The sequence below is a fragment of the Microtus oregoni genome, unplaced genomic scaffold, assembly GCF_018167655.1.
Source record: "Microtus oregoni isolate MIOR12 unplaced genomic scaffold, Mior012 000003F_ref0000135, whole genome shotgun sequence".
Taxonomy (NCBI): domain Eukaryota; kingdom Metazoa; phylum Chordata; class Mammalia; order Rodentia; family Cricetidae; genus Microtus; species Microtus oregoni.
This window is the reverse complement of record NW_024543062.1, coordinates 25,176,985-25,192,040: the sequence shown is the minus strand read 5'-3', so window position 1 is coordinate 25,192,040 and position 15,056 is coordinate 25,176,985. Positions and strand designations below refer to the sequence as shown.

Genomic DNA, 15,056 nt, shown 5'->3' with positions numbered 1-15,056 from the left:
CAGTGTGATTTCCTGGCCTTTAATTACTAGCACCATGTTTTTAAAAATCATTTACCAACTGTGGGGAGTTGGCTCTTTCTACCAGTTCGGTCCTGGGGATTGAAGTCAGGTCATCAGGCTTGGCTGCAAACGCCTTTACTGGCCGAGCCATCTCTCCAGCCAACACCTCTGATTCTTGGGTTGACTGTTCCTGGTGGGAAGAGGCTAGCGGCTAGCCTGTGTATAGTTATACCAATAAGAAAGGCATGCCCTTTCCCTCAGACATCACAGTCCTGAGAAAAGGACTTAGCCAGAATCTCAGCACCCACTTACCTGCTGCAGCAGGCATCCCCGAGCAGGGTTCATCTGTGCAGCCCCGGGAACTGAACCACCTCATTGACGACTGGACAGCACTGACACATGACGACTGGACAGCACTGACACGTGGCGTCTGGCACCAAGAGACTGTGCTTTCACTGTTATCTGAGTAAGAGCAGAGACTTCCCTGGCACATCGGAGCGTCTGCCACACTCAGACCGGCACCTCCATCGGCCCTGGGCTAGTCTCAGCCGTCTAGTTGTTTCAGAAAAGAACCCACAGCCCCTGGGCTCCCTGCTGCCATGTGAGATCACTGGGATCAGAGTTAGGAAAACAGGTCACCTGTTCCAGCCTGGCTTACTAATTTCAGCAGGCACACTCAACAGTTCTGACTCCACTGAGTAAATTCAGGCTGTTGGTCATTAGTTTCAGAAAATCCTCTCTGGCCCTCAGCCCTTCCCTTGCCTACCTGCACCTTTGCCTTCCTGTGGCCCACTCCCCTTCCATGTTGTATTCCTTTAGAATTGAAGCATATCTTTCTTACTGTTGCTCACAGCTTTACGGGCAGAAAAAAAATTATATAAACACATAAGTTAAAAAGCAAACGTCTTCCTTCTGTGTTTTCCTATTATGATCTCACCTCTGACCCAGGAGACAATCCTTCCAGAACTCTCCATCTTCAAGGATGATGGCACTAATAACAGTGCTCACACTAAGTGTGTTCTAGAGTCAGATGCTGACCACTTCCCACAGTTTCTCTTAAGTGAGTCACGAAACAGGCATGTAAGATCGGCGTTATTTTTTTGTGGCCATTTCCCAATAAAGCCACAGTGGAACTTATTAGATGGTAAAATCAGAGTTTGGACCCAGGTAGGCTGACGTCAGAGCCCATGCCCGTCTGCCATTTTGTCACTTGGCTTTGGAATTTAGAAGGTTCTGATGGCTTCATACTCACCCACCCCACACAATTCTGACTGTTTTTCTTTAAGCATAAAATGTGTGTGTGTGTGTGTGTGTGTGTGTGTGTACGTGCGCGTGTTCACCAGCCTGTGGGTGCACTGCCACAGCACATGTGTGGAGGTCAGAGGACAACTTAAAGAGCTCTGGGGACAGAACTCAAGTTGCCACACTGGCCTGGCAAGTACCTTTACTGAACCATCCTGAGGCTCCCCTCCCCCTCCCACATACACCCATTTGTGAGATTAGCTACCACTGTATAGCCCAAACTGGCCTCAAACTCATGACCAACCTCCCGGAAGCCTCTCTGGTGCTAGGATTTCAGGTGTGTCCTGCTACCAGCTACATCCAGCTATTGGCTTTTTTTTTTTTAATGTTCCTTCAATATTCCGTAAAATGCCATGAGCCATTCTTGCACTGAAATACTTCTGGGTTTTTTTTTTTTTTTTGATTTTTTGAGACAGGGTTTCTCTGTGGTTTTGGAGCATGTCCTGGATCTAACTCTTGTAGACCAGGCTGGTCTCGAACTCACAGAGATCCTCCTGCCCCTGCCTCCCAAGTGCTGGGATTAAAGGCGTGCGCCACCACCGCCCGGCTCTTCTGGGGTTTTTTAATTTCTCCATTTCATCAAATCTAAGACTCTTTTATGGCTAGAAGCATCCAATTTCAAAGAGATAAAATGTCTTATAATACACATCTTAGAATTAGTATAATAATTAGAATCAATGCTTCAAAAAAGCATACTGTACATAAGTTTTGTATGTGAATTTTTATAATAATTAACTAGAAATAAAATTGTCCATAAGAATGAGATTCATTTTTTTACGTAGATACTGTCCAATTCCCTCTAAAAGCCCATATATCAGACATCAGGGTCTCTGGTTCCCCTAACAAAAATGTCTCATGTTGCAGATAATATAAAAATAATCCTAAATAATGTCAGTGGATGAAATGAAAGACACGGGCTAACAAATTCAATGCATTAAAAAAATAAACACACAACGTTTTTAAAAAGTGTTGCAGAGGCAGGCGTATCTTTGTGAGTTCAAGGCCAACCTAGTCTATAAGAGTTAGTTCCAGGAGAGGCTCCAAAGCTACAAAGAATTTCTGTCTCGAAAAACCAATAAAATAAAATAAAATAAAATAAAATAAAATAAAATAAAAAATGTCTGATAGGGTAGAAGGTGAGAATATTTTAGTCATAAGGGTCTTCTACTGAAGCACTAAGCACTAACGCGTTTTATGCATAATGTGTTTAAAATAATTCCAAGGCCCCTTTTCTTTCTTTCTTTTTTTTTTTTTCGGCTGTTTTTTTTTTTAAAAAAAATATTTATTTATTTATTTATTATACAATATTCTGTCTGTGTGTATGCCTGCAGGCCAGAAGAGGGCACCAGACCCCATTACAGATGGTTGTGAGCCACCATGTGGTTGTTGGGAATTAAACTCAGGACCTTTGGAAGAGCAGGCAATGCTCTTAACCTCTGAGCCATCTCTCCAGCCCCCAAAGGCCCTTTTCAAAATGACTTATCAAAAGGCCATACTCTCAACTTAAACACCAACAAAAACCCACTGAAACGCCAGTGTTTTTAAGCCTCCAAAGCGTCTACAGGAAAAAACTTCCCAGAAATCTTAAGGTCTGCCATTTTTCTCAAAACACCAGTCAGAAAATCTGCATCTCCCACCGTAGTCTACAGAAAGTTTGACTTGGCAGGTCCAGAGGCCGCTGAGCAGTGAAGGAGCGCTAGGTTATTCTAATCCACGCTAAAGTGAGAGCCACTGCATCTAAGGGGAAACCCAAATGTGGTTTTTTTTTTTTGGGGGGGGGGTTGTTTTAAGATTATGTGAATGAGTGCTCTGCTCGCACGTTTATGGGCACCACCTGCGCGCTGGAATCCACGGGGGTCAGAATAAGGCGTCGGGATCACCTGGAACCTAAGGCGCGAAGAGTTTGTGCGCCCGGTATCGAACCCCGATACTCTACAAGAACAAGCGCCCCAACGGCCTTACCACCTCTCCAGCTCATGGTTTCTTAATACGATTCGCCCTTTACAAAGACCCCATTAACTGGAGAGTGCACAAACTTGGGAACGAGGCGGGCGGCACGGTCAACAGCATCCTCGCTCAGTCGGGAACGGGAAAGGGACACGCGAGCGCCTCCTGCCGGCCGTCACGAAGCTCGTCCCGGGAGCTGCCCGCGACGACCCACTGCGACTGCGCACTGAGCGGCCAGAGGCCGCCGGCGAGCGGACTCTCCCGGAACGGAAACGGAAGTGATGCCGTACTAGCCTCGAGCGCTCCGTCCCCGGTGACCACCCTTCCTTCGCTGGGCCCGGCCGGAAGCGGAAGTTGCTGAGGGGTGGGAGAAGTTGTCCGAGAAGTGTCAGGTTACGGTCCCGCTCTCGTCGGGGTTCTAGCGTCAGCTTCCTGAGCAGGTAAAGCGGGGCTCGGCGGGCGCGCGCGCCGCCGGAGGGGCGTGGTCCGCGGCCGGTCCCGGGGGTCCCGGGAGTCCCGGCCCGTCCCTTCCCTCTTCCCTGTGTCCCCGCAGACCCCCGCCATGGGCAACACGAGCAGCGAGCGCGCCGCGCTGGAGCGGCAGGGCGGCCACAAGACGGCGCGGAGGGACAGCTCGGGGGGCGCCAAGGATGGGGACAGGCCCAAGATCCTGATGGACAGCCCCGAAGACGCCGACATCTTCCACTCCGAGGAAATCAAGGTGCTGAGTCGGGGGGCATCCGAGCCTTCTGGGCTCAGGTGGAGGGGAGGGCACTTTCCTGTGTTCCCGCCACGTTCCCAGCCAGCTTCGCACCGGGAGGGAGCTGACCCTGTCGCAGCCCTCTTGCTGTCAGGAACCTGTGCCTAATTGCAGAAAGGAGAGTCACCCTGGGCTTCATTGAACATCATTAAGGAGAAAGCAGCTCTGGGACTGAGTTTAAAATTCTTAATTAATTTGGAGTCGCGCTAGCTGTAATTGAGCACCAGCGTCTTCTTTTCTCTTAGGTGTAATTGATTGCACAGCTTGGCGGAAACTTTTCCTCCGCTTCAGGCTGGGAGTTTTAGTGTTCGTTTTGGAGGTAAACAGGAGCACATCTGTTAAGCTGAAAACGAAGTTGACTAGCAGACTGCCGGAGGTGTTTTGGTTCTGCCGCTTCTGGGCCACCCTGCTAACTCTTTCAGATCTGGCAAGTCCATTTGAGGAGGTCAGTGGCCAAGAGTCTCCCGGAACAGCAGCCAGCATTGCTAACGACTACTCCACTTCTGCTTTGCTGAAATAATGGCTTGGACTTTAAGCAGACCAGAGCAAACCATTTTTTTTGCAGGTCAAGCTAAAAGTTCCTGCTTGAGCCACATTCCCTTACCCACAGTGATGTGGCCAGGGCTTCCAGCCCAGTCCAAGGACGGTGGGTGATCCTAGTGGAAATAACCACAGTTAGGAAGGTTGACTCTGCCCAGCATGGCCTTTTACTGTCTGCTTGCCTATTAATCCTCATTACTTAACAGGCTAATTGCCTGGTCTTCCCTCGCTGGGCCTTTCCTCACCCCTGCCCTCAAACTGAGATAGGAACCCACATTCTTGTTCCTTGGACCTTAATTTTGAGTCTAACTTTAAGGAGCCTACTTCTTGTTACTGTAACTCATTTTCTGGGCTCGCTGCTTTGGCGGAAAGGTGTGTGCTGTGACTTTGGAGTGCTGTTTTCTCCACTGAGTTGAGGTTCTCCCCACCCCTAGAAGTGATCTTGGCCGAGGCTATTTAAGAGGAAGCAAGTATTTGTGTCACCTTGCCTTCTGCTCTCTGCACTGAGCTGGTAAATGTCTTTAGAGGCCTGGGTGGTGTTACTGCTATCCACTGGATGGGATAGGGAGGGGGACTTGAGTGGCACTTCTTTATTCCAACAGTAGTAGCCAGGCCGCCCAGTCAAGTCAGAAATTCTCCCCATTACCCCAGTTCAGCTTTGTGGCTACAGTTAGTGAGCGCACTAGAGCAGTGGCTCTCAACCTGTGGGTCACAACCCCTTTGGCAAACCTCTCCGTACAAAAACATATTTACATTATGATTCATAACAGTAGGGAAATTACAGTTATGAAGTAGCAATAAAAATAATTTTATGGTTGGTTGGGGGTCACCACAGCAGGAGGAACTGTGTTAAAGGGTGCAAGCAGGAAGGTTAAGAACCCCTGCTCCAGTCTGTGGCGCAGACCCAAAGACTGCAGGCATCTTTTAGATTAGAGCAGATCAGTATCTGGAGGTAGAGGCAATAGGCCTTCCTGAGCTCCCTTCAGGGCGTTTTCCCATCCTAGAAATCTAGTCTTTGGCTTTTCTTCTGACTGGAGAACTGTGCTCCACCCCAGAGCTGGATGTGGTCCTTTCTCTCTGGCTGGAGTAAGTCGGTTACCCTCTTCCATAACTAGGTATCGTCATTTGCCATAGTGGCAGGACCAGTCTGTTTTACTTATCTATTGCTCCAGTACTTGGTGAATAGACTCTTCCTCACCCTCTGAATTTGCCAGTTGTAACAGCTCCAAGATCATCCCTAATAAATTTTTATGTACCCGGAAGTCTTGCTTAGTGGAGGGAAATCACATGTATTAAGCTCACGTTGGATTCACGGCAGTCTTCTTCCAAGTAGGCCTTATAGCTTCCTCTAGAGTTTTTGTGAAGTCTAATTGCAGTAATAGTAGCTAATGATTAAGCACCGACTGTGGGACTATCTCAGTCTGCACAGTACCGACAGCGGTTGCTTTTCTATCTCCATTCTGCAGGTGGGGGACAGACGCAAGTCTGTAAGTGGCCAGGCTGCCTGATTAGAGTTGCTCTTAGGCTAGCGGTGGTGTGGGGAGGCTGCCTGACCCTGAGTAAAAGGCTCTGCTCTTAGGCTCCAGAGAAGGAGGAGTTCCTGGCCTGGCAGCATGATCTTGAAGTGAATGATAAAGCCCCCGCCCAGGCTCGGCCAACTGTATTTCGATGGACAGGGGGTGGAAAAGAGGTCTACTTGTCTGGGTCCTTCAACAACTGGAGCAAACTTCCCCTCACAAGAAGGTAATGGTGGGACTTCATTCCCTCGTTACTTTAGCTGTGGATATATTCTTATTCCTAAAAGCTCTCTGCGGGTGAACAGAATAAAGGATTTTTTTTTTTGTAATATAGATGTTGAGTGAGAAACTATTTTGCTTAATGAGTTACAGATCTGGTTTAGGTCTCAAACCCTAGAAATGACTGTCTTTAAATGCACGGTTTTCAGAAGACAGCAGTCTCTCAGTGGAGAGGAAGTCTGACACTCAGCTACACGTTTCTTCTGAAAAAGTCAATCCTAGTGCAATGGAGAAAGAACGGGCTGGGAACCTCAGAGGAGCAGGTCTGAGCCCACATTGCCTGCACTAAACAGTCACTCTGTAAGGGACTCTTGGACCTCCCTTCTAGTACTTTTGGGAGGTGCATGCTCTGAAGACATTAGCAAGGATATACGAGATGCTTCCTCCAAAACCCTGGTGTGGATTCTGTCTCCATGCTCACTAGTGACCACGCCTGAGCCATCCATGCCTGGTTGTTAGAACCCCTGTGCTCCCGTGACTGACAATGAAGGAGGGAACCAGTAGGCTCTGTAACAAGTTAGTTCAGCTCAGGCCAAGAAACAACTAAATGGCTAGGGCTTAAGAACTGCTGGGTAGGGGGCTGGAGAGATGGCTCAGTGGTTAAGAGCATTGCCTGCTCTTCCAAAGGTCCTGAGTTCAATACCCGGCAACCACATGGTGGCTCACAACCATCTGTAATGAGATCTGGTGCCCTCTTCTGACCTGCAGGCATACACGGATGCAGAATATTGTGTACATAATAAATAAATATTTAAAAAAAAAAGAACTGCTGGGTAGTTCTGTAAGTTTGTGTTCATGCATGTGAGCTCTGTAACACTGGCCATCTCCCTGTGCAAAGGGAAGCTAGGCCGCTGGTGGCTGCCTTTGTTGGCCTCTCCTTGGCACCCAGGCTGCAGACTGGAAAAACATGAATTAACCATTCGTTGACCTTGCAGTGTTAGGATTCTAGGTTCCTAGTGTCTGAGCAAAGGAAGTTTTCTGGAAACTCTTGCCTGCTGCTTTCTTAAGTGGCTTTCCTGGGTTGAGACTGTAACCATGCATTGTTGAACATGTCTGCTCTCCTGCAGTCAAACTCAGTTGGTCCTGGAGCCAGAGCGCAGCCCACCCAGCTGAAACACTGCTTCTTCTCTTTCTGCAGCCAAAATAACTTTGTAGCCATCCTGGATCTGCCTGAAGGAGAGCATCAGTACAAGTTCTTTGTGGATGGGCAGTGGACCCACGATCCTTCTGAGGTACTCTTCCTGCAGCCCCCAGCCCTCTGGGTGCCCGCACACCAACACTGACCACTTCCCTTGTCACTTGCTGTCAGGTCCCTTTTCCCTGTGTGTGGCTCCGAGTTAGACAGCACCAGTTGCCAGGTCATTGGTATAATTGACCAAGAGTAGCTAGCCAGGCGGTGAGACCTCCCAGCCAGGAATTCTAGTCCTCTGAAAAACTCCACAGACCTTCCATGTTATGATGTCTGCCTGTCTGTCTCTTCCCAGCCAATAGTAACCAGCCAGCTTGGCACAGTTAACAACATCATTCAAGTGAAGAAAACTGACTTTGAAGTATTTGATGCTTTAATGGTGGATTCCCAAAAGTGCTCCGATGTGTCTGGTATGAACAGTTACTTTATCCCACATGTGTGCAGGCTGGGGCTGTGCAGCCTGGACATACTTCTCTTTCCCTTGCCTCTCACAATTGAGCAGAAGCTGCCCGGCCAGGTGGACAACTATAGCTCTTCAGGCCACAGCAGTTCATTCCTAACCCCGCAGCTCTAGCTGTTGGAGCTTAACCCCAAAGAAGCTGTATGTCACTGCCTTATCTTGTGGGCTATTCTGTAGTTCCACTTGGCTGTAGGAACAGAACCAGGCAGGGCTGAAGAGGCCCTAGAAGGACACTTTGAGTCTGTAATGAGCCAGCACCAGGGGAGCTGCCAGCTCACTCCCCACTCAGTGTCTGGAGAATTGCAGGCTGACAGGTGATAAAGGACACCTCAGTGACCTTGGCTGTCACTTGTGCAGTCCATTAGCTGCTTGTCAGGCTTCTGAGAGAAAAAGGCTGCATAGCACAACTCTCTTTTCAGTCCTGGTAGACAAGAATCTTCTAACCACAGAGCTTTGGGGACTGCTGTCCACCCACACCCCATAGGAAGAAACTACCTGGAATGTCAAGGGACAGTTGAAGAGAAACGATGTGTAGTGATCCCGGTGGCAGAGGCAGCTGCTCTTCCCCTTCTTGTACACAGGGGCTGCTTCCTGGGCCCTGTGGGAGACAGTAAGGGAATCTTCGGGAGTGCACCCAACAGTTGGAGAGAACAGATTTAGTTCAGTTCACAGATTTCCCATCATCTCTTGGGCGGGTCTGGAGGGTCTGCCTCTGGCGTCTCACTGTTAACCACTTCTGACATCACAGCTCTAAACTGACTGGTGGGCTTGGCTGGCTGTGGATCTGGGTGCTCTTGCATTGGGATCACTGGCTGTCTCCGATGACCAGTCACGTATTTTCAAATAGGCAGAGGGTGCAGCATGATGGCGCTGCGCATGGTGGAACTTCATCTGCACACCAATGTCTTTAATCAAAGTGCACCTCACTGCTGCCGGGTGCCCCTCCCCCAGCGCTAAACCCTTTAGACACTCAAGTTCGTTTGTTTAATGCGATGTGCTTATTCCTTATGGCTCAGTTTCCTGCACTGAATGCTTTTTTCAGTTTTTCTACTGAGATGTGGTTGGATCACGTAAAGGGAGCCCGGCCTAGGAAATGATGTTGATAAAGTTGGCAGTTGGACCAGCTTAAGGATCAGGTGACCAGAGCCCATCCTGATGTTTGGCTCAGTACCTCAGCAAGCCAGCCAGCCAGCCAGACGTCAGTATTTGGGATGCTTCTGACCTGAGGTGCTGTACTTTCAGAAGCTTCTTAATTGTGTCTGGATAGTAAAGATGCTCAGACCTGAGAGTGAGGAGCCAAAGAGACTTTACACTTAGGTATTTATTGTTATTTATTTATTTATTTATTTTTGATATGCCGCTGCCTCGTAAAACCTATTTTATTCTGCCTGGGAGAGCTTGTAACTTAGGCTAGGCCACTTTTCCCACTTTGAAGCCTTGAACTTGTGGCATTCATCAAACTCAGCCTGAAGAAGGAAGCCTTTCCTCTGACAGGAGAGGCTAGGTCATTAGGAATGGCTCCCGCTAGTGTGACCCAGACACCTAGCTTTGCCACAACGGTCCTTTCATTGGAATCTCAAATTACCATTGAGGTTTAGTCCGAGCACCCAGATTCTACAGATGTTTTTCATCCCCTCTGTTCCTCCTCTCTCTTGAAGAAAATAGGAGTCTGTATTGAGGGAGCAAGGACAGAAAGCTGGATAAGGAAGCCATAAATCAGCTTAGGTCTTAGCATCCTTGTCACCATCTCCCGACAGAGCTGTCCAGCTCCCCACCAGGACCCTACCATCAGGAGCCTTACATCTCTAAACCAGAAGAGCGGTTCAAGGCCCCGCCCATCCTCCCGCCACACCTGCTGCAGGTCATCCTGAACAAGGACACGGGCATCTCTGTGAGTACGCTGTCCAGATCCGTACGAGGTCGTGCTCATCTGCTCTCCTCTTTGCCCGCTTTTACACTTGTGTCCTCCACTGTGGGGACTGCCGTGGTCCTCAGATGCGGAGGACAAAAGCTGCTGGTGAAATTTACGTTGAAATTTCACTAGAAAATATTTAACCACCCCTTCTTGGTCAGCTAGATCTTGGAATTCTTCCTCTGGCCATATCATTTTAGAATCAAATTACCAAGTTGCTTTTGGAAACATCAGCCCTTCTGGATCAGAATTTAAGCTGTCGTAACACATTTCCTCTGTGAAACTGCCCAGTGACCTGCGGAAAGGAAACATGGAGCCTGGGCCTTGAGCAGCCAGCTGTTTCCTGTGGCTGGTTTTCCATTCTTTTAACCTAAGTTGTCCATACTATGTAGCTCTGTTCATAAGGCACAATCTTGCTGCTGAAACAGAATAGAAACCGAGGTGCTTATGAAGAAGGGAAGTGGTTTGGTGTAGGCCAACAGCTGTGCCGTACACAAGCATGGTATCTGCCATGCCATCAGTGGGAAAGCAGGAGAGGCTTGAGCCCTCAAGATGCCTGACCCACTCTCAGGGTGCCTCCATCTAACTCATCACCAGTTACTGCCATCTCCCGATAGTCACTGGGAATAAGGTCCTAGTACTTGAGCTTTAGGGGACGCAGTCAAACCGTAACAGGTGCTAAAGTAGCCATGGCACTCAACACTCTACCCGTAAGTAGACTCCACGTGCTGGTGAGCGTGATGTGTCTGTGGGGGCCTTCTCTTAGAACAGTCACTGCTGGACCACCAGGGCAGTTTAGTGTTTGCTACTCCCTCTCAAAAGGCCCAGCTTTCTCAGGGACCAGCCTCGCCTCTGTGCTGAGAGTCCACACACAGCAGCTGGTGTGGTCGTCTCTCTGTATCCAGGAGGAGGCTGGGGATAAGAACCAGCAAACTTCAGATCTTACTAGCTGTGTCCAGCGCTAAGTTGGCAATGGCTCATACAGACGGCCATTGGGGTCTGCAAGGACCCTTAGCTGCTATCCTGAAAGACTCGGGTGAGGCTGCTCCCTCCCTCCTCTGAAACAGTTCAAAGGTTGGAAGACATCCAGCACCTTCTAAGCAAGGAAGGCGCCTCCTCCCGCCAAGGGAGCCATGAGTAGGGAGAACCTGTGCGGGCACACTCTGACACAGGCAGCCCTGGGCTCTAACAGGCCGTTTCCAGTTACAGAGATACTGAGTGGCATCCCCAGCAGAGGTTAGAGCCCACTGTCTTGACGGTTTTGAGAAATCCAGCACATTGTCACTGTGGTCAGCCTCTTCTCACAATTGTTTCTCCTATCCTACCTTTTAGAGATTTTGCTTGTGTCCTATGGTTTTGTCTTCCCGTGTCTGGCGTATTTAATGCCCACAGAATCTATGTTTCCTTTCTAAGGCTGCGCCGCATGCCGTTGTCACAGTTTCTTTTCTGTTGCTGTAATGAGGCATTGGACAAAAGCAGTCTAAGGGAGAACGAGGATGTTTTGGACTCCTAGTTCCAGGTTTTAGCTCATCCTAACAGGGAAAACAGCAGCAGGACTTTGAGGGAGGAGGTCTCAGTGCATCCACTATCATCCAAAATCAATGAATGCTCCTGAGTTCCTTGCTCGTGCTTTCTCTCCTTCTGCTCCTGATTTGGACCTTGAGAATTCAGTCCTGTGCTCCAATGTGGGTCTCTGTCTCTGTCTCCTTTCATCGCTTGCTGAAGGTTAATATTCAGGAGGATGCCTATATGTTTTTCTTTGGGTTCTCCTTATTTAGCTTCTCTAGGATCACTAATTATAGGTCCCACAGGACAGGGAACCCTGATTGCTTTTCGGGCTGAGGGGGGGGGGACTTAATTAGGGGAGGGGGAAGGAAATGGGAGGCAGTGGCTGGGAAGAGACAGAAATCTTTAATAAATAAATAAATTTAAAAAAAAAAAACAAAATCAATGAATGCATGCCTTCTGCCCACCTCCTCCGTATGGTGCAGTGTCCCATCCAGGATGGTGTGTCCTGTGTTTGTGACTCCACAGCATGGCTGTGGTGAACAGTGCGGCAGTGAACATGAGCAGACTGATGTCTTTTCAGCTTCCAGATTTTGTTTCCTTCAGATGCACTCGTGCATTGCATGCACACGCATGTGCACACAGATACACACAGACACATGGGTTGTATGTCTAACTCTAGGGATCGTCCATAGACAATACTGAGTTATGTGTTCATTAACAGCACAGAGTAGATTGTAAGTGGTCTCTAACCACACAGAGAAAGTGATGAATGTAACTGGTCCAGTGTAGGTATTCCACAGAACTTGCACAGCCCAAACATGACGCTCTCTGAAAACTGGCAGATCAGAGCTGTAGTTCTTGGGACTTCCAGCAGCAGTTGGCTGAAGCAGCATTCTACTGAGGCACAGAGGCCAACTCTTGTTCTCTTTCTGCCAGGCCTGCCAAGCAGGGGCTCTCGGGGAACCTGCGACAAAGCTGTTAGCCTCTGAGACAGGACAGGTGCAGTGCTGGGAGGCTGGGCTGCCAGGGCAGGGCTAGGTCTAGGGCCTGGGAGTCCTGCTCCTCCACCTCCAGTTCTCTCGTGACTGCAGGCTGCTGTCCCCAGCAGGTTCCAGACTGACCGCTGCAGCTCATTAGGATGCCGCGTGCTTCTCCTGCGTCCTCTGCACAGCGTGAGGAGGGCCATCCAGCTTCCTTTGGAAGGCCCAGTCACACCTTCTCAGAGCTCTTGCTTTCCCCCTTCTGGGCTTCACGGGCCTGCTGGCAGCTCTTGAAGGCACTAAAGTAGTGGGGTTCCCTGAGTATTGAGTGATAAGAACACACCTTCCCTGAGTGAGGGACCTCCTCGGCTTTGAGTCACCACAGCTAATCATCGCCTGTGCTTCACTGTTCTCCGTGTGAGTGTGTTCTCTTAGAGTTGGGGATGTGCACTGAAGGGACTGTCGGGGCTCTTGTGGTGGAAAGGTGTGGTGAGGCCGTGTCCGTGTGTCCACTTCTCAGGGGCGTGTAGACACAGCATATCTTGTGTTCCAGGGAAGTGTTTCGGTGGGTCCTTGATCTTCTGCCTCTTCTCGGTAAGGATGGGACAGGGACTCCGGTCAGGTGAAAGCTTGGCTGGAGTATTCCAGTCCATGATAGATTCGGCCTTCTCAACTGTCGGCTCCACAGCCCTTCCACTGCCCCGCTTGGGAGGATAGGTCCTCGGCTACCCTGCCTGTGCCGTGAAGTAAGGGAGGAAAATCACCTTGCCTTCCAGATCCTGCTTGTTCATATCTCCCTTTGTTCCCTCCAGTGTGATCCAGCGCTGCTTCCGGAGCCGAACCACGTCATGCTGAACCACCTGTATGCACTCTCTATCAAGGTACGGCTTGTCTGGCCTTAGAGCAGTTTCTGAGCATGAGGTCTGAGGACCTGTCGTGCCAGGATTGCCTGGAAGTGTTGACAGCCAGGGTAGCTTTTGGGGGTCTGTCGGGCTCTGGTTCAGGTTCTGCCCAGGAGCTGCTTTCCTTAAGCCTGTGGCGAATCTCGTGTCCTCTAAAGTCTGTGTCCCTGACTCTGTCCTGCCTTTGGTCATTCCCACCCTCTTAGGACGGCGTGATGGTGCTCAGCGCAACTCACCGGTACAAGAAAAAGTATGTCACCACCCTGCTGTACAAGCCCATATGAGATGCTGAGAGCCAGCCATGGACCACAGGGACAGCAGGCAGTGCTGGGCTCTCCATGTGCATGCAGATCCTCACTTCACTCTCTGGGACATTTTACCCCTGCCCTAGTCCTCCTTGAAGGCTTGTCCAGACACAGCCTCTCTAGGAGAGTCCAGAAATGGGGAAGGGATGGCTGCCTGCAGTGCACGAGGCTAGTGTACTCCAAACATCCCCTCGGCTGCCCAGAGATGTCTAAAGCCAGACCTGAGTGCTGGCACCTTGCTAGTAAAAACTGGGGAACAGGGACTGAAGCCACACAAAAGTCCTCATCGTATTGTCCAGGGTCGATGGCCTATCCCTGCTGGAGCCTCGCTGTGGACGTAAGCAATATTCAATGCTGCCTGTCCTTCCAAATCAAAGCAGTAGATTGTAGATTCAATGGAAACTCAGATGTCTGATTTCCAGGTGCAGCTTTGCAATCATTGCCCGACACCGTGTGCACTAAGGACCTTTTTAACTAGAGTGGCTGGCTGTCCAGTCCTACCTAAGGCAATAAGTCACCAGGATGAAACTATAGACCGTGTGACTTCGCTCAGCAATAACTGTCCTCAACAAAAATTCCAAACCCACTGCCGTATTCTCCATTAAGCTGGATGATCCTGAGGACTGGCCAGCATGGAAAGTTGTCCATTCCTTATTTCAACTGTAATGGTGACAGTGTTACCATGATGACTGTCAAAGCACCCACCCTTCTTCAGTTCCAGCATGTGCTGTTCAGCTGGGGACCCGTGTCTCCAGTGAGCAAAGGATGTCACAGTGGTTGCTATTGCTCGTTCTAAAAGAACTTGAACCCCTATAGCAACCACCTAGATTCTCAGTAGGACAATGTCTTTGGGATTCGTGTGAATGAACCTGTTTTATACTCATCTTGATTTCCCTGGTGATGCCACAGATGTGCCCATTGGTGTAGGTTCCTGTCACCTGTCAGCAGAAATTACCAATATACCCTTTGTTTCTGCTGAACAGGCGGGAACTAGCTCAGTGGTGTCAGTATCTGGCTGACCTGAGTTTGGGTTCCTTTTTGTTACTGTTTTCAAAACACTGAATTGCTGTCATCTTGATGTGTAAGTTTCAATAAAGATTTGTAAAACTAACCAGAGGGAGTTTACATTCTGTTTGGTTTCTTGAAGAGTAGACCTTCCAGGTCTATCTTGTAACTCTGTGGACAAGACAGCTGTGAATTCCCACTGGCTGAGGGTCAGATGCAGAGGCACCTACCCATCATACCTGTGGGTGCCCCAGAGTGAGGTGGGAACTAGAAGAAAATCTCGCGTGTAAATTAGCTCTTGGGGCACTGGGGAGATGCACTAACTATGTGAGCATGAGAACCCGGTTCAGATCTCCAGCATCCACATAAAAGTCCTGTGTTTGTAACCCTAGTGTTGGGAGGAGAAACAAGCAGATCCCAGCACCCATGGCCAGCCAGTCTAGTTAAAA

At 49.4% G+C, this 15,056-nt stretch overlaps 1 protein-coding gene across 1 annotated transcript; it reads left to right on the top strand.

The window, feature by feature from the left end:
• The first annotated feature begins 3,559 nt into the window (after positions 1 to 3,559).
• Positions 3,560 to 14,713, top strand: Prkab1 (protein kinase AMP-activated non-catalytic subunit beta 1). The gene is made up of 8 exons (XM_041649210.1): positions 3,560 to 3,689; positions 3,803 to 3,970; positions 6,129 to 6,292; positions 7,484 to 7,577; positions 7,830 to 7,944; positions 9,752 to 9,885; positions 13,208 to 13,276; positions 13,504 to 14,713. Exons 2-8 carry the CDS (start codon positions 3,812 to 3,814, stop codon positions 13,579 to 13,581), a joined length of 813 nt encoding a protein of 270 aa, XP_041505144.1. The 5' UTR covers positions 3,560 to 3,689; positions 3,803 to 3,811; the 3' UTR covers positions 13,582 to 14,713.
• Positions 14,714 to 15,056: the final 343 nt, after the last annotated feature.

What these genes read in the sequence shown, in the direction of transcription:
- Prkab1 (XM_041649210.1), top strand. Translation starts at nt 3,812, where the DNA reads ATGGGCAACACGAGCAGCGAGCGCGCCGCGCTGGAGCGGCAGGGCGGC. An exon ending in TCCACTCCGAGGAAATCAAG is followed by an intron (nt 3,971 to 6,128) that starts GTGCTGAGTCGG and finishes CTCTGCTCTTAG; the next exon opens with GCTCCAGAGAAGGAGGAGTT. An exon ending in ACAAGGACACGGGCATCTCT is followed by an intron (nt 9,886 to 13,207) that starts GTGAGTACGCTG and finishes TGTTCCCTCCAG; the next exon opens with TGTGATCCAGCGCTGCTTCC.